The following is a 25,365-nucleotide window of genomic DNA, read 5'->3' on the forward strand; positions in this document are numbered from 1 at the left end:
TTGTAAACATATTTTAGATAGCTTATCACAAACCAACTGTCATCAGAGAGATCAAATTGGAAACTGGACTGTTGTAAAAGAAAATTTGAAAATAGTTAACTATGACTTACTATGAGAATTTACCATGGGGCAAAGACTTTTCTAAGCATAGAGAGCAGGAGTTTCACCCTGTCAGTGCTCCAGATGTTCTCTTGACCCTTATGCCCTCCTTCTTCACCTTTAACCTGGACAACTGTTCTTTGTCATGAGAATAACAACAGAAACCAAATAGTCAACTTCTGTGTGGTCCACGAGATGTTCAAGGTCACTCTACCTGTCATTGCAAAGTACTGTAACGACTCAACTGAATGTTAAAGGTCTGACTTTTGTGGAATCGACGACATCCATGCAATCTTGTAGTATCCTGTGTCTTCCTGATGCCCACTTCCTGCCTACAGGTGAGCCAGTGTCACATATTATTTGCTGGCTTCAGTATTTGTTTCCATCTTCTTCCATGTTTTTCCCTGTGTTACAGGGACTGGAAGGCTTAAAGTCCTGTTTCTTAGACTCCTCTATTACCAGGACTCTGGGTGAATTCCATCAACAAGGTGCATTTGCTTAAGATTGGGAAGACAGAGAAGAGACAGAGCATGCAGAGACCACATTCTACTATCTCGACCTGGCTTCATAGGTGTAAGGATGCTGGGACATTGGCAGTGGCTCCCTGAGGTCTCCTGAGCAGCAGCAATAGTGCTCTGACTCCAGGAACAAAGCAGCAGGGGCATGAACCTGAAGCCTCTCTAGGGCTTGCTGACTTCCACTCCTTCCGCTTTCCCAATAATTTCACAAGCACCTAACTTCCTATTTTAAGTCTTTATACTTGAAATTAGTTTCTGTGCCAGCTGTTAACATCTCTCAGTGTCCACCCTCCCTTCTGTGTTCAGTCCGTGCTACTGGACTGGGAACTCTACCAACCATACTTCTCACTTGCAGGTGGCTTCCTGCTAGGTCCTGCCAGCAGGGAGACAGGCAGAGAGGGAACAAGAGACTCCAAGTCTGGAGGCAAAGAAAGAAATGTGCTCCTTCTTGTTTGCCTCCTGTCTGCTTGTAATTCCCTTGACAATCACTTCTTCAACGTAGCCTTGGGGATATCTGTGTTCAATGAAACTTTATTTGCAGAAAGAGATGTTGGGTCAGATTTCTCGTGAAGGTTGTACTTTGCCAATGCCTGCCCTAGAGCTTTCTTACTGTACTTTTAGTTACCTAGTTAGTAAACTCTATACTTAATTAACAATTCTTAACAGTGAAACCACTCTGTTCAGATACCAGATGTGGTTTTTATCTCCTGAGCAGAACTTGACAGTCACCATTTCCTGCATGGAATTCTAACTGTTCCTATAATTGGTATCGGAAGTAGTTCTAAGAAATATTCCAAAGGTGAAAAACTGGCATGAATCATATCTTTTGCTTGGGTTTGAAGGCACTGATGACCTAATCATCAGTGGAAAAAAGATATTAGCTGTCCATGGCAAGAGGACCAAAACAGCTACTGAAATGATCATTTATGATCTGCTTTCTTTGCCTTTGCAGTCATCATCCTGCCTCTGCTCTGGAACCCAGAGGTGAAAACAGGTGTGATATTCTGGTATTCTTTTCTACTGATCTAGCTAAGTTTCCCTGGAGTTCTCAAAATCAGAGATAACTGGCCACATACATCTAGGGACAGCAAATTACTGCAAAAGAGAAACCCAAGTGCTACAGGTCTTTAAACTGGAAATTAATATTTATCAAAGACAGAGGCACAGTAGATTACTCACATTCTGCCGCTAGGCGTGATAAAGTAACTAATATACGAGACTTGTAAACAGCCAGAAAACTGGGAAAGTGTATGAAACACACTGTTTCAGACACTGGATAACAGGCAACACAGGATGACTATCTTCAGAAGAAGAGAAGTTCATGAGGTGAGTCAATGACAGCTGAAGCTTTCTGGCTGGAGGTACTTTCCAAATTGTGATTCAGGGAAGAGGAACCCAGAGGATGGTGTTCTGACTGTTATGAGGAGACAGATAATGCTGGGTGGCTAGGAGCTGCAGAGCAGCATGTGGGAGAGAAGGAACCGCACAGAAAAAGAACTCGAGCATCTGTAAAATACCCTTGGGTATTTAAGCAAATGCTAATTTGTGCACATATACAGGAATATAACTTGAGATTTGGGGGGAAAAAAACCCCTAAAACAGTTACATATGCTTTTTCATATATATATAACTATTAGTGCTGTAAGTTTCAAAAAACATCCCAGGGCTCACACGTGATTGGAAGTATTTAAGTTCCAACCATTCACAGTGGAAAAACTATAGTGAGCACCTTGGGTCTTCGGCAGCAGTGCCAATGGGTTGTAACTTGGCAGGGCAGCTGCAGTAGTTGTAGAGTAAAGGCTACTATAAACTCACAAGTAACTACTTGCCAAAACGCAATAGTCTTTAAAAGAAAACAACAGAATTTTAGCCACAAAATATTAACAATAACCACTATACAATAAAAAAAAAATGCCACAATGGTTGAACTAATTTACACCTCCAGCAACAGGCAATTCCTCAAAGACCTAGACATAGAAACTCCATTTGACCCAGCAATCCCATTACTGGGTATATCTCCAAAGGATTACAAATCGTTCTACTATAAGGACACATGCACACGAATGTTCATTGCAGCACAGTTTACAATAGCAAAGACCTGGAACCAACCCAAGTGCCCATCAACAATAGACTGGAGAGGGAAAATGTGGCACATATACACCATGGAATATTATGCAGCCATCAAAAACGATGAGTTTGTGTCCTTTGCAGGGACATAGATGAAGCTGGAAACCATCATTCTCAGCAAACTGACACAAGAACAGAAAATCAAACACTGCATGTTCTCACTCATAGGCGGGTGCTGAACAATGAGAACACATGGACACAGGGAGGGGAGCATCACACACTGGGGTCTGCTTGGGGGAAATAGGGGAGGGACAGCAGGGGGTGGGGAGTTAGGAAGAGATAGCATGGGGAGAAATGCCAGATATAGGTGAAGGGGAGGAAGGCAGCAAATCACACTGCCATGTGTGTACCTATGCAACAATCTTGCATGTTCTTCACATGTACCCCAAAACCTAAAATGCAATAAAAAAAATTACTAGACATGTGAAATAACAGAAAAATGTGACCTATAACAAACAGAAGAAGTAAGCAAATAGAAGCAGATCCATAAATGACAAAGAAGTGGAATTGGCAGAGGAGGAATTTAAATGAGCTATCATAACAATATTGAAGGATTCAAGGGAATGCATAAATATAATGAAGAGAAATGGAAGAATCAAAAGGAACTATTACAACCAGAAATAAATTTAACATGTGCAAATCCTGTACACTGAAAACTACAAAATACTGCTGAGAGTAATTTTAAAAGACCTAAGTAAATGAGAGATATCCCACATTCATAGGATGCAAATATCAATCCCATTAAAAGGTCAAATTCCATAAAATCCATAAATAAATTTGGGGGAAATCTCCATAAAAATTCCAACAGGCTTTCTGGAAGAATTTATAGCCTGATTCTAAAATGTATACAGAAGTGCAAAGGTCCTGGAATGACAAAAGCAATCTTAAAAAAAAAATAGAGTTAGAGAATCTCGAGACTTGTTATAATGCTATCATGCTGAAGGCAATGTGGAATTGGGCACAAAGAGGAATGCATACACAAATGGAATAAACTAGAGGGTTGAGGAAAAGAGTCGCAAATATGCTCAATCAATTTCTAACAAAAATACGGGTATTTCAATGAGGAAATAATAATATTTTTCACAAATGATGCTGGAAACACTAGATATCAATATGGGATATACACTGGAACTCAATCCTTACCTCATACCATGCACGATAATGGATCACAGACTTAAACTTAAAAGCTAAAACTATAAAACTCCTGGAAGAAAATACAGGACGTACTCTTCCAAGTCTTAGAGTAATTACATATTTATTAAAGCACCAAAGCTCTAATCATAGGAAAAGAAGAAGAAAATGAAAAAGAAATTTGGACTTCAACAAAATAAAAAAAAAAAAACTCTGCTCTTCAAAGGATGTTTATACTACTTTTCTACTGTTAGGAAACATAACACAAATTTAGCAACATAGAACACCACACACATATATATATCTCAATTTCTGATAGGAAATCCATGCACGGCTTAGCTAAATCTGCTGCTCAGGACCTCATGAGGCTGTAATCAAGGTTTTGGCCAAGTTGGGTTCTCACTTGAAGACCTGACCAGTTGTTGGCAGGATTCACCTCCTTGTGATTGTCAGACTGAGGTCTCCATTTTCTTGCTGGCTGTACTTAGCCACGCTCAATTCCTAGAGGCTGTCTGCAATTTCTTCCCACATGGCCCTCTGCATAGCCCTTCTCACAACACAGCAACTTACTTATTAAAGCCATCAATGGAGAAAAGTCTGTCACTCCAGTCTGCTAAGATGGACTCATATCATGCAAGGGAGTGACATTCCATTATCTTTGCCATATTCTACTGGTTAAAATTAAGTCACAGGTTCCACACACACTCAAGGGAAGGGAATTAGGCAAAGGTGTGGACACCAAGAGACAGGAAGTATTGGAGGTCACCCTAGGGTCTATTTTCCCTGACACTGGTAAGAAAATGGATAGGCAAGACAAAGACCAGTTAAAAAAAAATTTGCCACAAGACATCTATGAAACAGGGTTTACATCAAAATAATATTTTTTAAAACTCTTAGAATTCAGTGTTTTTAATAGCATAAAACCCAATTTTTAAAATGGGCAAAAGTTTGACAGAGACTTCAACAAATGAAGATTTTTAAATGACCAATAAGCACAAGAAAATCAGCATGATTAGTCATCAGGTAAATATAACTTAAAGTCTCATGAGATATTATCAATAATACACACTAGAAGACTAAAATTAAAATGCTGACAATACCAAATGCTGGTGAAGATATGCAAACATGAGAACTCTCAAATAGTACTAGTGGGAGTGTAAAATGGAAATTATGTGGCAATTTCTTATAAAGCTAAACATGTGTCTTCCCTCTAACCTAAGAATTTTACTCCTAGGTATTTACCCAGGAGAAACAAAAACAGATGTCCACCAAAACTTATACAAAAAAACTCTCATAGCAGCTTTATTCATAACAACCTCAAACTGAAAATAATTAAAATGTCCTGTAACAGGTGAATGAATAAACAAATTGTGGAATATCCATAAAATGAAATACCCAGAAAAAAACAGGAATGAACGGATGATAAACACAGCAATATGGATGAATATCAAAATAATTGTGTTGAATGAAAGAAGCCAGACAAAAAAGAGAGCCTTCATATGAAATTCTAAGCAAGCACAATTAATCCACTGTGTTAGAAAGAAGGTCTGTGGTTGCCTGGGGATATGGAGCACTGGAACTTTCTGAGATCATGAAAATGCTCATTATTTTAAATTGAGTGGTAATTACATGCATATATACATTTGTAGAAACACATCATCATGTACACTTAAAATGGGTACATTTAATTGTATGTATATAAACTATATCTCAATAGAGTTGATTTAAAATCATTACCTGTGATTGATTTGTAAGAACTGTCTATTAAAGCCAAGTCTGTGGCAGGTCGTGCAGTTGTTGAAATATACCATTAGGGCAGAAAAAATACAAGATTAAGGATAGGTCAGCCACTTCTCACTGCACTGGGAAGCTTAAAGAATGAGAATTACAAAATCAGAGGTCAAGACAAAGTCAGAAGACAAGAGCGTCTCTATGACAGACTAAGAGAACTTCTCTCATAGCAGCCCGACATATGCAGCCTGAAAAGCTAATTCTGTGGGTTGTAGAATTCAATGAATGTTGCAGTCATAGACTAATCAGGCCTCTTCCATGGAAGTTAGGGCCCTGATGGGAAAGAGTGGGACCTTAAGAACCTGAATGAGGACACATGTATTGGTCTGAATGAATCCAAATCACTTGACCTTCAAATCCCATTAGCTCTCCTTTGCCAGCAGCATCAGACCCTCCTACTCACTCTCTGAGGACAGCCCTGCACTGTCTGATGCCGGGAGAGCCTGTATTGACCCTACGTTCAATATTAGGTTCTGTACTATTAGTAGGGTAAGGATAAACAAAGAGACTACCCCCTATGCAACAGTTCAAACTATATAACCTTTTCTCAGAAAAATATTCCAGAGGGAATCTGCAGATTCTGTTTCCCAAAGTCATCCAGGGGCCTAATCTAGGGGAGCAACTCTGATGTGCCCAATCAACAGTCCCCAAAGTAGCTCCAGCCTTATACCATTTCCAGCCAGCAAAATGGAAAGAGCTGAGGAACCAGGGCAAGAGATTTCCTTCTAGTACCTCACTTCTGCTCACATTCCACCAATGAGAATTTAATCCCATGGACACATCCATCCACAGGGATGCTGGGAAATGTAGTTTCTGCCACAGGCATCATTAATGAATTTTATTTGTTTCCATTTTCAGTCCTCAGTAGCCTTTCCATCCGTGATTGTCCATACTTATTTCATGAAACTTCTGTGTTAAAGAATTAATGCTTTGCTCTGAGCAAACACATCTTTGCCAGTATATCTTTCTTTTGGTGGTTCCTCAAAAACAATAACCTTTTGCTTATTCCAGAAGTTGAAACACGTTAGAAACAGCCACACTTTTATCCAAATATGTAGTAAATGTCTTCTATTTCACAATTTGTTCAATTACTTGTTTATTAGAAACCTTGGCAAGTGCCAGTAATTAATTCCTTTTTATGGCAGAGTAGTATTCCATCACATATATAAAGCACAGTTTCTTTACCTACTCGTTGTTTGATGGACATTTGGGTTGGTTCCACATTTTTGTAACTGTGGATTGTGTTGCTATAAACATGTGTGTGCAAGTATCTTTTTTGTATGACTTCTTTTCCTCTGGGTAGATACCCAGCACTGGGATTCCTGGATCAAATGTCAGTTCTACTTTTAGTTCTTCAAGGACCCTCTACACCTTTTTCCATAGTGGTTGTAATAGTTTACATTCCCACAGTGACCTGGATGAGATTGGAGACTATTATTCTAAGTGAAGTAACTCAGGAATGGAAAACCAAATATTGTATGTGCTCACTCATAAGTGGGAGCTAAGCTATGAGGATGCAAAGGCATAAGAATAACACAATGGACTTTGGGGACTTGGGGAAAGGGTGGGAAGGAGGTGAGGGATAAAAGACTACAAACTGTGTGCAGTGTATACTGCTCAGGTGATGGGTGCACCAAAATCTCACAAGTCACCACTAAAGAACTTATGCAACCAAATACCACCTGTTTTCCAATAACCTATACACATAAAAAATTCAAAGAAACACACACACACACACACACACACACACACACACACCCTTGCAAGGTTTTGTATAGGTCTTCCACCCATATTCAACTGAATTATTGCTACACTGTGTTCTCTATATTATTGCAGCAGGAAAACCAAATGCTCTCCAAGTGGCTCGGCACTTTTTGTCCTTTACTAATAAATACCAAAGACATTTATCATTGATACTTTGCAGTAGATTTTGTGAAATTTTAGAGTAAATGATTAGACTACAACATTCTTAAAAAAATAAACTGCTGGTAAAGTTCTAGATTTTTATTCTCTTACTCAAGATTCTTAGTTTTTAAAGTCTCATTAATTCCTACAATTTCATATTACCACAGCTAATATTTCAAGATATCATATACATTTTCATGCTTAATGATAATAATCTTGTGAATAATTTTGAAACTTGCTTAATCTGTCAAATCAGATAACTGTCTTAACTATCAAGTAGCTGAGAAGAGCTAGAAGTGGCACACACATTGAGCAAAGCCAAATCATTGCAGCTTCTGCCCACAATATTGTTATCCTCAATTCACTTTTTTTAAAAACTAGAATTCTGTTAAGTTAGCATCTGTGAGAGTCATTTTAATGAAAACTAACTCTAGTACACAAGTCCATTTAGTCAGTACACATGAATGACAGTATTTCACAATTGGCTAAAAGTAAACAAAAAAGTGAGAGTCCCAGTAACAACCTTTCTCACTTGAAATGCCACACCTCTATCCTCCTACCCATTCCTCTTAAACCGATATCTGGTCAGTGTGCCAGGAAAAAAAATGGGAGGTACCAGTGGCAATCCTTATGTATTATCAATAAAGCTAATCTTGCAATACTTTTTTTGACTGAAAAAAATGGAAATCACAACTTTTTCTCTGCATTTTATCATCTAGTGTTCCCCTGGGGTGTACACTATCACCTCCTTTGTTTCAAAGACCACTGATCTCATCTATATTATGGAGCTTAGAAGTTATTTTTGCAGCACATGAAAAACTCAAAACACAGAGATATATCCTAATTGTTTGCAATATTTGGAGTCTGAACCTGGCCATACTTACTGGTCTGCTGAAAGTGATTGGGGCCAGGTCTGGATGTTTGAGGTAAGCCCCTTGTCCCCTCACACTTATATGATAAATGAAATAGAGAGAAGCCAGGCCAAATGCTTCTAATTGTTGGGCCATTTTCTGTGTGCCTTTCTTGTCTGCATCATCATCTGAGCCCTGAGACCTTAAAAGCTCAACTTGGGAGCTCCACCAGAGCTCTGCTGTATTATCTAATTTATTGCCCTAGGATGCTGCTTTTATCCCCCTCACCACCACCAAATGCAATTTTAATGAGAATAGGAATGGCTTTAACCCAAATAAAGAATGAGTGGAAGGAGAAGGCAACGAAGGAGGGGAACTTCCTCGGTAGACACTAGTCTGAAATATGGAGTGCCCTTTTGAATAATGAACAAAAACGTACATACAAAGTGCACCTCTGCTCAGTAGATACTGAATACATTAAAGTAATTATATTAAAAGATGAAGTTCAAAAGTGGTTATGGAAGAATCATTCTTAGGAGGTTAAACCAAGGCAAGTCAGGTACACATCCATAAAACCTTCTCAGTTTGGCATCACAAACCACTCTTTGGTCTAGGTAAACCAGAAGTCTCAATGTGTGCTGCAAGTTTTATGTGTACATAGAGTTAAAAGTCCATCTCTTAGACTCCAGAGAACATCTGATATAAGGGGAAAACTGAGACTCACTTCTGAGTTACTGCCAGAAAAAAAGAGGCTTTTTTCAAGTTGTAGATACCTTTGAATCAGAAAATCATCAGAAAAAAGGGAGCCTCAAGTATAGACACTGTGGTTGTGTTCTAGGCATGGCAGAGGGGAGGGAAATTAAGTATAGAAGCCTCTCTACTTTATTGCCTCCCTTTAAAAGTGTAATTAGCTGTGCCAACTGCCCCGGCATTGGCTAAATATAAATGTTAAATATACTGCATGGAAGGGTGCTATGGGTGCCTGCCAGTAACAACACCGTTGCTTAAAGCTCTGACAAATGGAATCTCATTGCTCAGCTTATATTTTCATATCAAACCACTTCACAGGTTACTGGTAACCCTCAAATCAGCTCACACTGCTGGTCCCTTCGGTGGCTTTTATGCCATGATGGGGTGGGTTCATGTGGCAGCACTGAGACATCAGAGAATTAAGTGTATATGTATCCTATTAATATATAAATGAATTATTATTTTTATCATTTCAAGACAGAGTCTCACTCTGTCACCGAGGTTGGAAAGCAATAGTATGATCACAGCTCAGTGCAGCATCCACATCCCAAGCTCAATCAATTCTCCAGCCTCAGCCTCCCAAGTAGCTGGGACTACAGGCATACACCACCATGCCTGGCCCATTTTCCAATTTTTGTAGAGATGGAGTATCACTATGTTGCTTAGGCTGGCCTCAAACTCCTGGGCTCAAGCGATCCTTCTGCCTCTGCCTCCCAAAATGCTGGGAGTATAGGCATGAGCCACTGCACCTGGCCTTACTATATAAATTTAAACAACACTTAACACTTAAATATTAGCTTTATTCTAACGTTTGTGCTAGAAAGAAAATCATGCATGTCTCCATAGTAACTTACAGTGAAGTTAACCATCACTATGTAATGTAGGTCATAACAGGTTTCATTAATATTTCACATTTAATGATTAAAGCTAAACAAGACTGAAACTATCCCATTTTAAATGTACAATTCTAGATGAATAAAAGTATTATGATGAGGCAATATTCTAAGCTTACTGTTTTGATGTTTAAAGATAAGGCTTTCTAACATCCCTTCATAAATATTAATATGAACAGAAAATAAACACAGTTGTTTCATAATTGTTTTTTAGCAAAACATGATCCCTAGTTATCAATGATAGTAGAAACAAAGAGTTTAATACAGTTCTAGAAAATACAGCTTCGAAAAGCTACTTACATCCAAAGAGTCCTCCTTCAATAGGATAAGGGCCATATTCTGAGATACCAATCGGCAGGAATACCCTGAAGTGGAGGAAAAGACAACATGTGAATTTCTCTTTCCTTCTGTGAGCTCCTTAAATTCAATCTCCTTGATTATATCTGCCACTTTAAGCCTACTGGCTCACACAGAGGAATAGGGTAAGAGTGATGGGGAGGAAAAGTAACTTAAATTGATTTTGATTCTTGTAGACAGACTGGATAAAACCAGTTGGGAATGTCTTTATAACTAAAGGCTAAAATAAATACTTTCCAATTTTCTGTGGATTTTTCTTGATCTCTGTTATCCTTGTATAACAGTAAGATAAGCCTTGGATTGTCTAAAGTAACAGTGAACACTTTAGGAAGGCAGCGGACCCAATGGTGCCCCTAAATCAGCACACACATGCCCACTGGGATAGCCAGCTCCCTCCCTTCCTTTACAACAGTAGCTGCTTCTCACAACAAGTTTCAAAAGAATATACTGAGGGAGTCACTTTCCTGTGAAAAATTAATCTACATTTCAAAAAAAAATTTTTTTAAGGCTTATTTGGAACAAAAGTACTCCTAGTTTTTATCAACAATTTCTTTTCATTTTCCAGTACAGTTATCTCTATAGGTTAAGCAAGACATTCTTTTTTGCTTTCCCTCCCAGCAGAGAACATACTTTCTAGGAAGCCCTGAGGTCTTTCTTACTCAAATTTTGCCCTGGGTGAGCACTCATGGACCAAGCTGAGCGCCTCTTGGGATGCCTCCCCTCCAATCCACACCCTCTGTGGAGGGGAGACGGATCTAGCAACTCCAAGACTAGAGGTGTCCACCAGGGCACTGGTCTGTCTCTCAGATCACCCTGCCATTCTCTCAGTGCATTGGGGGGTTAGCGACGACTTGTGCTTTCCACCAACCCAGAACTCAATCTTTCTCATTGAGAAAACGCAAAACAAAAAATCCTTCCCCGCAGAAAATCGGCCCTCACAATTAGTTTTGTCACAGCATCTTAAGATAATGGATTAATGACTATAGAAAAGGGAAATCAATCATCAGTCTTCAAACAAGCAGGTGACAATCTCAAGGAAAGGCTTGTCCAGTACTGTTCCCATAGCCAGCGGGAGCCAGGATCCTCCTCACAGGACAGAGAAGAAGACATCCTTCCCACAGAGGCTACATGTGGCTGGAAAAGAAGACGGCATTTAACTGAGGGACAAGGATCAGAACTGCTGCATTTATGTGCTCAGTCCTACTCAGCAGGTTCTCTTTTTATCCCTAAGAAAATCCTCATAACAGGCACAAAATGAAATTCAAGATAGACAAAAATTAAGACCAAGAAAAACCATGTTGTGGTGGGTTTTGGGGGAACAAAGAGGTTAAAGGAAACAAAAAATTTTTGTTTATTTCAGAAAGTACATCCTTCCTAAGGAGTGTCATGTAGAGTATTTTGTAAAGCACCTCAGAGATCACATCTTTAAGATTATGGCTTTTCATCCAAATGTTAATTTTTTAAAGCAATATAAAAAAGACATAGTCAAGGCTGTTAACAATAGTTATCTCAAGGGAATCAGATTACTTCTCTTGTTAAACACATATTGTTTTTAAAACTAAAACAAACAATAATTTTAAATCACAATACCACATGGGCAAATACCTGTTAAATCTCTTAAAAAAAAAAAAAAAAAAAGGAGGGGAAACAAGAAGCAATTTTCTATACATTTACACACTACAAACTAGTTCAAGTCTTTATTTTAACAACAGTGATGGATAAAAGTGAGACCCTTTCAAAATGCCATTAAAAACTCTGCCTGGTAGGACTAGAATAATCAAACTCTTTGTTTCCCTTTAAAATTTTACAAATGCATTCTTCTTTCCTACAAGTTGTTAGATTAGGTCCAAAGGGGAGGTCTACATTTTCTTTTCGCTTGCAAAGGGGATATTGCAACTTTCATCATTTCCCTCTATGTCAGATTTACTCTTTCTTCATCCCCAGAGACTTCCAGCAACTTCATGCAATGTAGACTGTTACAAATTCAGTGTAACTAATGCAAAAGGATTTACTGGTAGTTTTTTATTTGAACAACAGCTGCAGAAGCTGGCTGTAATTTTTAGGCCCTCAACTTGCTGCTTTATTTTATATTTTTTAATTCAAGCAAAATGCCATTTGACAACTGAAGCTACACAAAGATATTATGGAAAAACTCAAGTCTTTTTTTTTTCTAGCCATGGCAGCGGGGAGGGAAAAAAAAAAAAAAAAAAAAAAACACTACTGACACATTCATGAATTTAAATGTACAAACTAAAGGCTTCTGAGAAGAAACAAGTTAAGGGTTTTTTTGTTGTTGTTTTTAGTTTGGATACTGAAATGAGATTTTGCTTAGAGAATTATCACTCGGCGCACTCGCACTAGACAGACCATGGAAGTTTAACCCTGCTAATTGTGGCTTAACTAATAAAGCAAATTAAACTGTGTCAATCCACATTTGGTGTGCTTGATTTCTAATGTTTTTGGATAAAATGAGATCAACTCTTGGAGAAGAGCCAGGTATAGAATGTCAATCCACACTTGTAAATTGAGGTCTACTTCTTTAATCTCGCAATCTAACAAGACGGCCATAAAATGACTGAGAGGAGAACCTCTGGGATTTCATTTTTTACTACAGCTGAAATTAACAATATACTCCAAAAGGATTTAGTCTTTCTACTACCTGAGTATAATCAACATTCGAAGAAACCAAAATATTACAGAGTCTATGGTACTTACGGCAGGACTTGATTTTAACACAATAAGATAATGCTTCATACTAAAAAGCATTACCAAACCAAATCTCTCAGCTCTCTCAACCAGTTTCCTCCTTAAAAAAGGAGAACACTGGTTTTGATACCAAATCCACACTTCTCTGAAGACCCTTTTGAAGAAGTCAGGAACAATGTATCTTTACAAACCCTGTATCCTGAGATCACATCCACCAAGCGACCCATCACTGGATTCAACATGGTACCAACCAGCAGTAAGCACATTACTGGTCCTCGATAGCTTTACAGAGAATCTGGTCAGTCAGTGTTCGCATGTATGAAAAACACTGGCAGACAACAAGAATGCATGACAAAAGAGTGTGTTTTAGGCTATTCCACGTGGAATCAAAGAGAGCCCGTCAAGTGCCCTTCATTATCCAGAGAACCAGGGAGAGCTGAGGCCTTTGTCCATGGACCACACACCTGGACGCCTCTCCCTCAAGACTCTTCAGGCCCTTCTTGGGAACCCTCACCACACGGAAGAACGTGCTGCCTCAGCCTCACCTCATCCTGACCCATTCTATGCTCAGTCATTTTTGTTTTAAACAAATTCTGAAGGCTCAAGTTTTAAACTTGTCTCACCCAGGAAGACTTCTCTGGTCCTTTACAACAACTCACATCGTTCCTTCTGAGAAATGAATATTGTGTGTTGCAGTTAAGTGCTCAGATTTTCAGCTTTCTCACATCTGTGTGATCTAGGCTAAGTTACTTCATCTCCCTGTGCCTCAGTTTTATCTTTAAAGGGGGAAAATGCCTTTTAAATTCTCCAAGGAAATTAAATATAAAACATATGTAAAGGACTTAGCACAGTATCTGTCACATAACAGATAACATTTGCTAGTAACTATTACAAAAGCCAGTCATGATTAATATCTACACTGCACAATTGGTACTTCCTTATATATTTCATTCTCTGATTTGTCTCATAATTAACTCATCCCCCAAGTGTGAAATGTAAGTTCCCCAATGTAAGTTCCACTATAAGCCAAGCTTATAGTGGGGCACCTGGCAACAATGTTAGCTGCAGGTAATCAAGAAATACAGAACTGAAACTTCTGTGAAAAACAGCAGTAAGCCTGGGTTCAGCTGAGAATAACAATGTGCCTTCCTTTCAACGAACAAGAAAATGTACAGGCAATTATATAGGAGGGGCAAGTGACATATCCTAAAATTCAACTTCAAAGGTAATCTATATGTATCTCATAACATTATGTTGTTTACCTTAAATATACACAATAAAATTTATTAAAATTTAAAAAAATAAACCTCTTAGACCATAAGAAATGGTTTAAAAGTATCAAATGATGTGTAAGAAAATGCAGGGAGGGTGGGGGAGACTTGGAATTCTAATTCAGAAATGGTTTAAGATGAAAGCTAATTCCAACTTAATTACTTTAAAATGGAATACACACTAGGATTTTGTTCTCACTCATCCGACATCCATTTAAAAAACAAAATTATGTACTCTAAAAACTCCACATCTATTGCATAACTATTTAACAGATGTTTTATCCAGTGGTAATAAGGAAATGACCACTACGAGATTCACAAGGGCAACATCTGAAATTTCACTTTAGACCAGCTGATGCCAAATTTTTAAGCTAAAAGAGAAAATCACCAACTCCTCAAAACAGAGCTAGTTAGCATAAATTCAAGCATAGCATTGCAGGATTCCGGCAACATGCCAATTTGAAACTACTAAAACCTATATGCAAGATGATTGTCAATCAACATGAAATTCACTGGCTCACAGGAGACACATATGTCCTGGAACTTGATTTGACTAAATGTATTTTTTTCCAAGGTATGAACAAAAAGTTAAAGTTTAAAAATAAATTCTCAAACTATAAGACATATATATTAAAAAACCAAACTCTAAAAAGAGTCAAAACCCCCAAACACCAAACATAATTAATGTCACCAAATCTAAAGACAAACTCTTATGGTACATACCACTAAGATAATGCTGCCAATTAAAAGCATAAGAGTCAATAACCGTAAGACGCCCCCATTTCGGAGACATTAAAATGTAAAAACAATGTGCACCTTAGAATGGATGAACTATAGTACCATTCTCTGTGGTCTTCTAAATCAGGTTTAAGAAAACATTCTTTGCAAAAGCTATATGAATCCCTCTAAATAAGCCCCACACCAGAAGTCAAGAGCCCTGAGACCTAGTACCAGTTTGGTCATTAAGTTGCATATAGCCTTGGGAAATGTAGAATTTCCTCCCCGAGCTATAAGACTTTTCATAAAGGAGACATTTATGCAGCCAACAAACCTATGAAAAAAAAAAGCTCAACATCACTGATCATTAGAGAAATGCAAATAAAAACCACAAGAAGATACTATCTCACACCAGTTAGAATGGCAATCATTAAAAAGTCAGGAGACAGATGCTGAGAGGATGTGGAGAAATAGTAATACTTTTACACAGTTGGTGGGAATGTAAATTAGTTCAGCCATTGTGGAAGACAGTGTGGCAATTCCTCAAGGATCTATAACTAGAAATACCATTTGACCCAGCAATCCCATTACTGGATATATACCCAAAGGATTATAATTCATTCTATTATAAAGACACATACACACGTATGTTTATTGCAGCACTGTTCACAATAGCAAAGACTTGGAACCAACCCAAATGCCCATCAATGATACACTGGCTAAAGAAAATGTGGCATGTATACACCATGGAATACTATGCAGCCATAAAAAGGATGAATTCATGTTCTTTGCAGGGACATGGATGAAGCTCATCATTCTCTGCAAACCAACACAAGAACAGAAAACCAAACACCACATGTTCTCACTCATAAATGGGAGTTGACCAATGAGAACACATGGACACAGGGAGGGGAACATCACACACCAGGGCCTTTTGGGGGTGGGGGGCTAGGGGAGGGATAGCATTAGGAGAAATACCTAATGTAGATGATGGGGTGATGGGTGCAGCAAACCACCATGGCACGTGTATACCTGTGTAACAAATCTGTACATTCTGCACATGTATCCCCGAACTTAAAGTATAGTTAAAAGAAAAAGGACTGTTCATACGTAAAGATTTAAAAAAAAAAAAAAAAAAAGAGGTTTCAGAAAACACTCCTAGTATGGTGCCTGGCACTTGCCAGATACTCCATTAACCTGCTCTGTTTCCCTTTTTTCATCTGGAAGGAGAACTGCTAGATATTTGATCTTCCCAAATATCTTCTGGATACTTTAAAACCCACACAAGCTGCATGAAAATGTGAAGTATTATGAGAGACAGGTCAATAATAATTAATACTACCAGGGGTATGAGGGCTATATGACTAGAAAACAGGCTTAAAAACACACCCTGTAACTGGAGCATGACCTCATACTGCTGACAGCCGCCACCTGTGGTCTGACGCTGATAAGTCTAATAAAATGTCTGGACATACATGCTTTCCTGAGCCTTCTGCATCATTTGTAGGCTCAATAGATACCTTAAATCATAAAATGACATTTAAATTCTCTGCATCACCCAGGGCTACAAACTTGATTTCCAAAGACGAAGTACATAAACAATTCAGACATAGCTCTCTCCAAGAAATCAATTCTCTAGCTGTTCGAAGCTTACCTAATAACACCCAATATACGTTTGAATCTGACTGATCCACTAGATAAACCGTGAATAGAGAAAGCCTCCAGGACAAATACAAGACTTTGACAAAAAGTCATCAGCTTATAAAGCATCATCTTCCAGTGGTCTTGGGGAGTATTTGTTAAGAAAGATCAAGTGACAGAAAATGAGGTGAGTGGTTCTGGCTGGTACTACACGTTACTATACCCTCTGAGAAAAACATACAAAACAATACGATTGTTACTTTTTTAAAATTGTTTGGACAGGTATCAATTATCTCACAAGGCTCACAGCAGCCTCATCACATACAAGTAAAGCTTTCCTTTTCAAGTAACAATCTATTTGTGTTTTCTGGGTTGATTTTCAGCGCTTTGCTTTCTCTTGTGTTTATCCCAAACTTGGCTAGATACGCTCAAGTATAACAAAATGAACATGCAAAAAAAGGGCCGTGTGTCTTCCCAGGGGCTGGGCGGTGTGGAGGAGAGGTGGTGAGAGGGGCCTGTGGCCCTTTTCAAGCCAGGGCACAGCTAAGAACACACTGAAGGTAATTTAGTCTAGGGCCAGCGACATGCATAGGTTATTAGTCCAGCAGGAACACTCAAGATCTGGAAAACTAAGAAAAGTTACCACTTTACGGCTCGATTTTAACTTGAGGGGTTGCCCACTCTTTTTTCACATTGCTCTAAGCGGGTGGAAGGCATACCACCAAAATTTTAGGTAAATATTTCAGAGTAGCAATCAACTTAGCACGCCCTCTGTAAACAACAGGGGCCACAGACCCATAGCAGGTGTTTTAGGCTAAACATACATGAAAAAATAATACGTAAGGGGCCAATCTACAGGCTTATATAGAAATATAGTATATCAAAAGCAAATACTCTTCCCCAAAACCATGCATCTGTGACAGCCAGCACAAATCCAGGGACAAAGTCCATGGCTGATACTTCAGGGACTGTTTAGAACCCCACATCACTCTCTTATGGGCTTCACTTCAGTTTGTTTGGGAGCCCAACTTTCATTTAATCAGCTATATCCCTGACAAGAAATGATTCCATGGCTTTTATCTATTTTTTTTTATCAGCCTTACCCAAGAAGGCGGGTATTATTCACAACTGAGGTTATAAGAGACACGAAACTGATTCAAAGATTAGGTTTTCAGGAAAGGGGCATCATTGGATTTTGGTGAAAATATTCCAAGAACATTATTCTGATAAGGACTACAGTCACTTAAATACAGAGGCTCTAGTAGGTTTCTTTCTAAAACACAGAGCACAGACATAGAAACAGATCTAGAAATAGAGTCTATTTCTCGCAAGATATTGTAAGTTATGCAGTCCTTATGTGTTCATTTCACCACATATGCACCGGGCCTTGTTACACCACAATAGTGACCAAAGTTCCAGGTAATGTTTAAATACTTCAAATAATCAAGATTAGATTTTTAAAATGTGAGTAGCTTCAGCTCCTTTTCAAACTTAAAATATGCTCCTTTAAGAACGGCAGAGTTATCCTGACTTAAATTCTTCAGTTTTCATCTCTATAATGCTCTGTAAGCAAGAAGATTGTCAACCACACTGGGAAGAGAAAGATGCAAGGCTCTTAGAAAAGTCCATTAATGAGTAAAACCATTAAAATGGTTATAATATAATAATGCATACTTAAAGCTAGTGAAAACAAGCTCTCTTAGTCTCAGACTAAAATTTTGTAGAGAAAACAACAAGAAAATCAAAGTTGTCAAATCCTGAATTCTACACCCTATGTAAGTGTGTTTAATTCTTTTCCAGGAACTAAGGTAGTTTTAATGTTCATAACAGGCATAAGGGCATCTTTATTTAATTTAGATCAGTTTTTCTTAGACTTGTGAATGAAAAGTCCTATAAAATATCACCTGTCAATGAATTTGAGAAACATTTAGACACATTTCCAAGATACTTGAAAAACAAATACAAAAGCCAGCATCAGGAAATTACTTTCAAAAATCATTACCTATATTAATTGCAGTTTCCTGTTTGTCTCCTGTCAACACCCATATTTTTATCTCTGCCTTCAACAGAGTTGCGATGGTTTCCGGAACTCCTGCTTGAAGGCGATCTTCTATGGCTGTGGCTCCAAGTAGCAGTAAATTCTAGATTGAAAACATATCTTCAGTTAAAGACCGGCACAGACTTAAGAATAGCACTAACAAATTCTGACAAAGAAAGGCAATCAAACTGTTCTGAGACAGTTGTTCTATTTCCTCTATTTTATTCCTGTGTCTGCAGATGGCATCTAGATGGGTGGCATTTCCAAATGCCTTGCAATGGTGGACTCACTCTACACACACAGGCAGCCCAGTACTTATCACTGATTTCTTGATACAGAGGCTTGTTAGAATAAAAACTGCCTGGCAGCAGAGCAGATGGGCAGGTTATCCTGAGGACGCTGACAGTACCTGAGCCCTCCCTCTCAGTCCACTAATGAGTAGCACATTATATCACAGCTAACGAAGGGGGAGAACTCATTCTAGATGATACGCTTACCTGGCAGAACACGAGTAAGAGACCTGTGGTTGCAAGGATTTAACAGTGAGAGAAAAAAAACATCCAAGTATCTTAAGATTGAGGGTAGCTATAAAATGTTGCCCCTTTGGGTCCTCTTCAAGGCCCAGGGCAGATCAGCTCATGCTGAGGATGGATGTGGATGTGTGGTTCCCTCCAGTTGCCCATGCTGTACCTGCTGGTCTGGCAGATTCCAGAGAATGCACAAAGAGCCTGCTCCATGTACCCACCACATCCCAAGCCTCTCCAGGACATAGCGTCTCTGCTTGGTCACAGACTGTGGGAAGATCCAACTATCTCTTGAGCATCCACCATAGGCATGGCACCATGTCACATATTGCATCACCTTTTTCTAATTCCAAAAATAATTGTGGCTATTTCCAGTAAAACAGGGCAAAGAAACACCTGAATTCAGTTTTGTTCAGTTTATTTTAATTCAGTACATTAAAATGACTCAATATAAATAACTGAATATAAAACTTAAACAAAAAACTGAGTATAAAAAACCAGAGGAGAATCTTTTGAAACTAACAAAGGAATGAAAAAAGTAAATAGGTGATGGTTTCAAAGTTATGGAGACCAGGCCAGACATGGTGGCTCACACCTGTAATTCCAGCCCTTTGGGATTTGGGAGGCCAAGGCATGGGGACTGCTTGAGCTCAGGCATTTGAGACCAGCCTGGGCAACATAGCAAGACCCCATCTCTATTAAAAAAAAAAGTATGAAACTTAGCCAGACATGGTAGCATGAGCCTGTAGTCCCAGCTACTCAGAAGGCTAAAGTGGGAAGTTAGCTTGAACCCAGGAGTTTGAGGCTGCAGTGAGCTATGACTGCACCACTGCATTCTAGCATGGGTTCTGGGTAACAGAGAGAAACCTGGTCTCTATATTAAAAAAAAAAGTTATAGAAACTGGAAATTGGATGACTCTATGGCTGCCAACATGAAACAGAAAAAGCTGAAACCCAGCTCCCAGACTTGAAGGAACCAATAAACTGAAAGCGAGCTAATGTCTTAGGATAAACTGAAAAGAACAAGAAAATCAAAGTAGGCAATGTGAGTAGCAATGGCAAAGCTTAGGTACTATTAGAATAAGTTAGTGTGAGAATGCTTAGCGCAAACAACATCTAACCAGCCTCCACAGCATTCTGATGGAGTATTGCTCATGTAACTCAACAGGGTGAGCTAATCTCATTAAGCCTAATCGTACGCAAATCCAGAGAGTCACTAATGCTGTTTTTGACCTGATATTTCTTAAGCTATCATTAATGCTTAGCTAAGGGTGGCTAACCTTTCAGAGAAACCATGAAAATTAAGTGCTTCTTAAAGCAAAGAAAATGATTCAGAGCTAATGGTTCATTAAGACACAAGAAAGGAGACCATCCCTATATAGTTAAAGGATTCCTGTTCAAAGACTTTGTGAAATAGGTGGTTAAGTCCTCCATGGAGCTGTAAAGACTGTATTGCATGTGGTTACCTTCTCAATGATCTCGTAACACTCTTCCAACCGTTGAGCTCTGTCCTTCAATATGGTGCTGGCTTCCTGATACACTTTCAGCCACTCCTCATACTCATTCTCAGAGAGGTCAGCATAAGCCACACAGAGAGTCCGCAAGCCTGCAAGACAGCCACTGGTGAATGGAGGCAGGCAGAACATGTGACCTCCCAGGGGACAGCCTGTGCTCCCTTTTCCATCAGCAGGCTAAAAAAATTGAAGAGACGCTCTGCTTTAGTTCCCTCTAATTCAACACTCCCACATCTACCAAGGGAAATTTAAAAACAACTCTCCTGTATTCTAATATAAACTACCTCTTCTGTAAGTTTGAGAGTGTGCATGAGAAGTCAGAAGAGTGAACTCTCCGTGGCAGAGAGGTTCAGGAGCTGGGCATGATCTGTGTGTAGTACACAGGTTTCAGCAGGCAGAGAAGGTGGGAAGTGTGTTTCAAAACAGCCAGAAATGGCCCCATGTGCTAACCCATGAAAGATCCAGGCTTCCAGGCAGCCACACCCATGCACATGCATGTGCATGTGCTCACATATGCATGCACGCAGAGCCAGGGGAACACACCAAGGCCAGAAAGCAGCAGTCAGCACTTGAGCTCCAGCTATCATGGCACTTGCTAGCAGGAACACGTGACATCAGTGTTGTTTACAGCCTTCCAGGGAACTCCTTTCCTGCTCACTATGGATTCCATGAATTATCATTTCCTTAAGTCATGGATAAGCCAGTGATATAAGGACACCAAGAGAGGGCCAGGAAAATAACCACGAGTTTTCTGAGACAAGGACTAGTAACTAAAGGTGATTCTACACGTTGTGCGTTGGCCTGCCTCTCCCTCTGCACCACTGCTGATGAGTGACAGAGGCATCTACAGGTAACTGAGTTTGGATTTGGCTACGCATCTCGTCACTGCCATGGGCACAGGAGGGGACACAGCAGGCACTAGAAGAATGCTTGACAATATTCTGAAAGTATGACAACATGCCTTAAAGTAAGCAAGACAACATGCCTGAAAGTACAGCTCTAATGGTCAAAAACAGCATTTCCAAATTCCACTTACCTTCTGTGGCAAAGTATTCCAGATGGCATAATGTTTCCTCCATGTATTTTGAGTCTTTTGAAAGTCTCTCAAAAATTACATTATCCTATAAAAAAGGGAAATGTTATGACTGGCAAACCCTTCAGTAAACCTTCCAGCCAGCATGCTAAGCATGGCTTTGTTTCTGTTTATCCAACACTCATGAGAATACCTGAGTGGGGAAGCAGGAACTTAGCATTTGGCTGGGCTCAGGCATGAGCTTTGGAAAACAAATTGGGTATGAATGTGTCCAAGAAAACCAAAATCTATGTCTTAAAAGCCAAACAAAAATATCCTGGAGAACCAGAAGTACAGAAGAATCACTGGGACACATGGGTGCCTATAGTCACCAAAATTTGCAAAACTCCACCAAAGTTTATCAAGCCTTTGTGCAAAAGGGGAAAGAGTAAAATGCACATCTTAAGTTATTCAGGTACAATCTTGCTTCCCAACACGGGAGGAGCACCTTAGCACAGAGGGCACAGCCCACTGGGCACTAAACCCAGTTCTGCCAAGAAACACACAGGTGCACAGCTCATCTGCCTATGACTGTTTCCATGATTGACAAGCATGGTTGGGGGACCAGATTCCACAGATAATCCGTCAAATATGTTACAAATTGCATAGTTTTAGGCTACTACAAAAATTTTCTTAAACTGAGTTTGGCTTTTGGAGAGAATTGAATCCTATAAAAACAAAATACACCTTTGCAGCCTTTTCATATGCACCTCTTCTATAAAGACAGCTCCCCTCTCTCTACCACCTCACACTGACAGTTTTGTGCTGGATGTGTTACTTGGAATACAATGGCAAATGAATAAACAAAAAGTTTTAAAAATATACCACATGAGAACAAAACCTAGATGAGCTTAATTCAAGTCATTTTACTATAAACATGAAATTCTTTAGTAAGTCCAATTATAATGCCTTTAGAATTCCCATGCATTCCTTCATTTTTAAAGCTCTAGTCATCATGTACTCAAATAAAACCATCCTTCTTGATACAACTAGTAAAGATAGAAATACTGTCAACCAATAACTCATCCTAGGAGAGCTCTGTATTCTTGACAGAGTGAAATAAAATAAGCTTAATAATTCTTTTCCTCAATACATAAGACTACAATTTAACAGGATATAGTTTTATAAGTAAGATTCATAAGCAATAACACTTTTCCTTTGTGATAAACCATTTAGATTTGGTTACCAGAAGTAGACAGGACAAAAAGCCTGACCTAGGAAACTGACTAAAAGGGGCAATGATAATGCAGCTACACATGGACATTGCATTTGTACCTACAACACAGCTCTCTGTGATGCAGGAAAAAACCCACACAGTTGAGAAGAAGAGGTGCTAGAGAACTACTATATATCAGAGTACTTCAGATGATCACAGGTCAACACAAATTACTTTATCTTCTCAAAGTCAACACACAATGCTGGTAAAACTCGAATAAGAATTCACATTACAAGGATTTTGCATGACACTTGGAGTCACTATTTCTGAAACCATCTATTGGCTAAAAGTAAGCTTCATACCAGCCATCTTTGTCACACTGCCCTGAACCACCATTATCTTCAGTGGGCTTTTACTATTAAGTCAACTTTGCAGCCTACCTGAAAGAGCCTTTCATCTTCTGGGCAAATAATAAGGGAATGATGAGGAAAGCAGCTAGGAAAAGTCGCAAATGAGAAAGGCTGCCAAGAACTCTGCTATATGCACAGTGCTTCTCCGATACTTACAGCGCCTTTGCAGTACAGTCGAAGTTGTCCTGAAGGAGTTCGAACAATGACAGACATTCTTTTTCTGTCACTGGGAGAGTGAGAAAAAAAAAGTTAGCACTGGCCTGTTTTCAGGATGCATGTCCTACGGCTGAACACCAATCAAAACAAAAGGTGATCTGGGGCTCCTAAAAATGGCCAAGCTCTATCTTTCCCTACCCTTTTCCCCAAAGTAGGACCTGACTGTATCTCCTACTCTTTTTATTTACATCATCTGAACATTAGCCTGTTTCTTTCCCTGCCATGAAAAAGAACTAGCACCGCTATTTACAGGAGGAAAAACAGAACAGGAGAATTCCAGCACTGACAGTGCACATCTGATTGACTGCTGACTCTACAGTCTAAGCTATCAAGTAAGCCTGCCCAGCAGGTAGCAAAGTGGGAGACTCGGTATAGACTCACTTAACTCGAAAGCTCCTCCCTGTGTCATCTTTTAACCGGAGTAGAAAGAAATCACAAATCCACAGAACACTCCCAATTCGGCACCAAGGAATTCTCTCTCGCCCTCACCACAACTTCCTCACACGTCTTTCCTCTGCACCCACCGAGCCCTCAGTGAGTCTCCACTGCCTATGAATTCTTCTTCCTGTTCTCCATCTACCGGCGCAGCCTCACCTCATCTCCCACCAAACCTCCCATGCACCACCATCAGGCTTCCAGCATACACGAGACTCACCATTCTCCTCTTTTGCACATTCTGATCCTCCTTTGCCTACATTTTTTTATCCCCCTGAAGCACACTGTAACTACAGAGGGCCCTAGATCACCCATGCCTATGGCCTTTCAGTGCAGCGATTTCCAATGGACTGTAAGCCCCTAAGAGTTGGGGAGAGCCTCTCTTCAGCTCTGGATAAATTCCCACATCCTAACCCAGAGCGCTCTAGCTGACCTGGATTTGCATTTGCTCTCAACTATCTCAACTGTGGGCACGCCTCACAGTTCTTGAAACCCATGTTTCAGTTTTTCAATGTGTAAAGCAACTGCTTCAAGGGAGCATTATCAAGATTAAGTGGCATTGGGGAAAAAGATGAATCCATGAAAAAGAGACAGAATCATCACTATAACCACAAATAATCTTTCTGTTCTTTCTTATTCTCCCATATGTATATACATATATATATACATTTTAATAATCCTTATGTCTCTATCCATTTTCACTTGTTTTTATCTAACTCCCTGTACTCCTCCTCCTTGTCTGTCTAATAACTGTGGTCCCAGTTAATGCAGTCACAGGGCACTGCAGTTTCCAACAAAAGATGGGGCACAAAACGGTCTGGAGAGATGCCTAGCACATCACTCACCTCCACGGCAGGGACACTGTGACCACTTCCTACATGAGCCACCTCCGTCATCAGCCATCCCCTCCTCCCCTCCCCGTTGTTCCAAGTCTAAGCCTGTGATCCTAAAACTAAATACTAGGGCTGGAAAGTATTTCCTACACAAAGATTTTTAAAAAACTAATCTTTATTAAAAATAGCTTACAAAGCAGACAGAGCAAACAATTTGTGAATCATTTAACAAAGGTTATTTAAAAATCCACCTAATTTTAATAACAGGTAAAGATGCTTTTGAGATAGCAACAGAACTTTGCTTTAGCACTGACAATTCCACGTTAAAAAGGGGCAAAGAAACAAAATTTGAGATATGTTTCCTTATAACAAATTATGAATGCCCTATGTGTACAAGATGTCCAACAAAT

The 25,365-nt window shown here is 39.3% G+C and overlaps 1 protein-coding gene across 1 annotated transcript in view; it reads right to left on the bottom strand.

Annotated features, from left to right (window-relative positions):
• ATP8A2 (ATPase phospholipid transporting 8A2) overlaps positions 1-25,365 on the bottom strand; it is a 654,052-nt gene that overhangs the window by 434,883 nt on the left and 193,804 nt on the right. Inside the window, exons 20-24 of the mRNA XM_017537537.2 lie at positions 23,628-23,697; positions 21,870-21,954; positions 20,786-20,925; positions 18,760-18,898; positions 10,366-10,430 (exon numbers count right to left, since the gene is read on the bottom strand). Coding sequence (XP_017393026.1) covers positions 10,366-10,430; positions 18,760-18,898; positions 20,786-20,925; positions 21,870-21,954; positions 23,628-23,697 — 499 coding nt within the window. The remainder of the gene's footprint in view (positions 1-10,365; positions 10,431-18,759; positions 18,899-20,785; positions 20,926-21,869; positions 21,955-23,627; positions 23,698-25,365) is intronic.

Source organism: Cebus imitator, unplaced genomic scaffold (assembly GCF_001604975.1).
Source record: "Cebus imitator isolate Cc_AM_T3 unplaced genomic scaffold, Cebus_imitator-1.0 Scaffold103, whole genome shotgun sequence".
In the NCBI taxonomy this organism is placed as follows: domain Eukaryota; kingdom Metazoa; phylum Chordata; class Mammalia; order Primates; family Cebidae; genus Cebus; species Cebus imitator.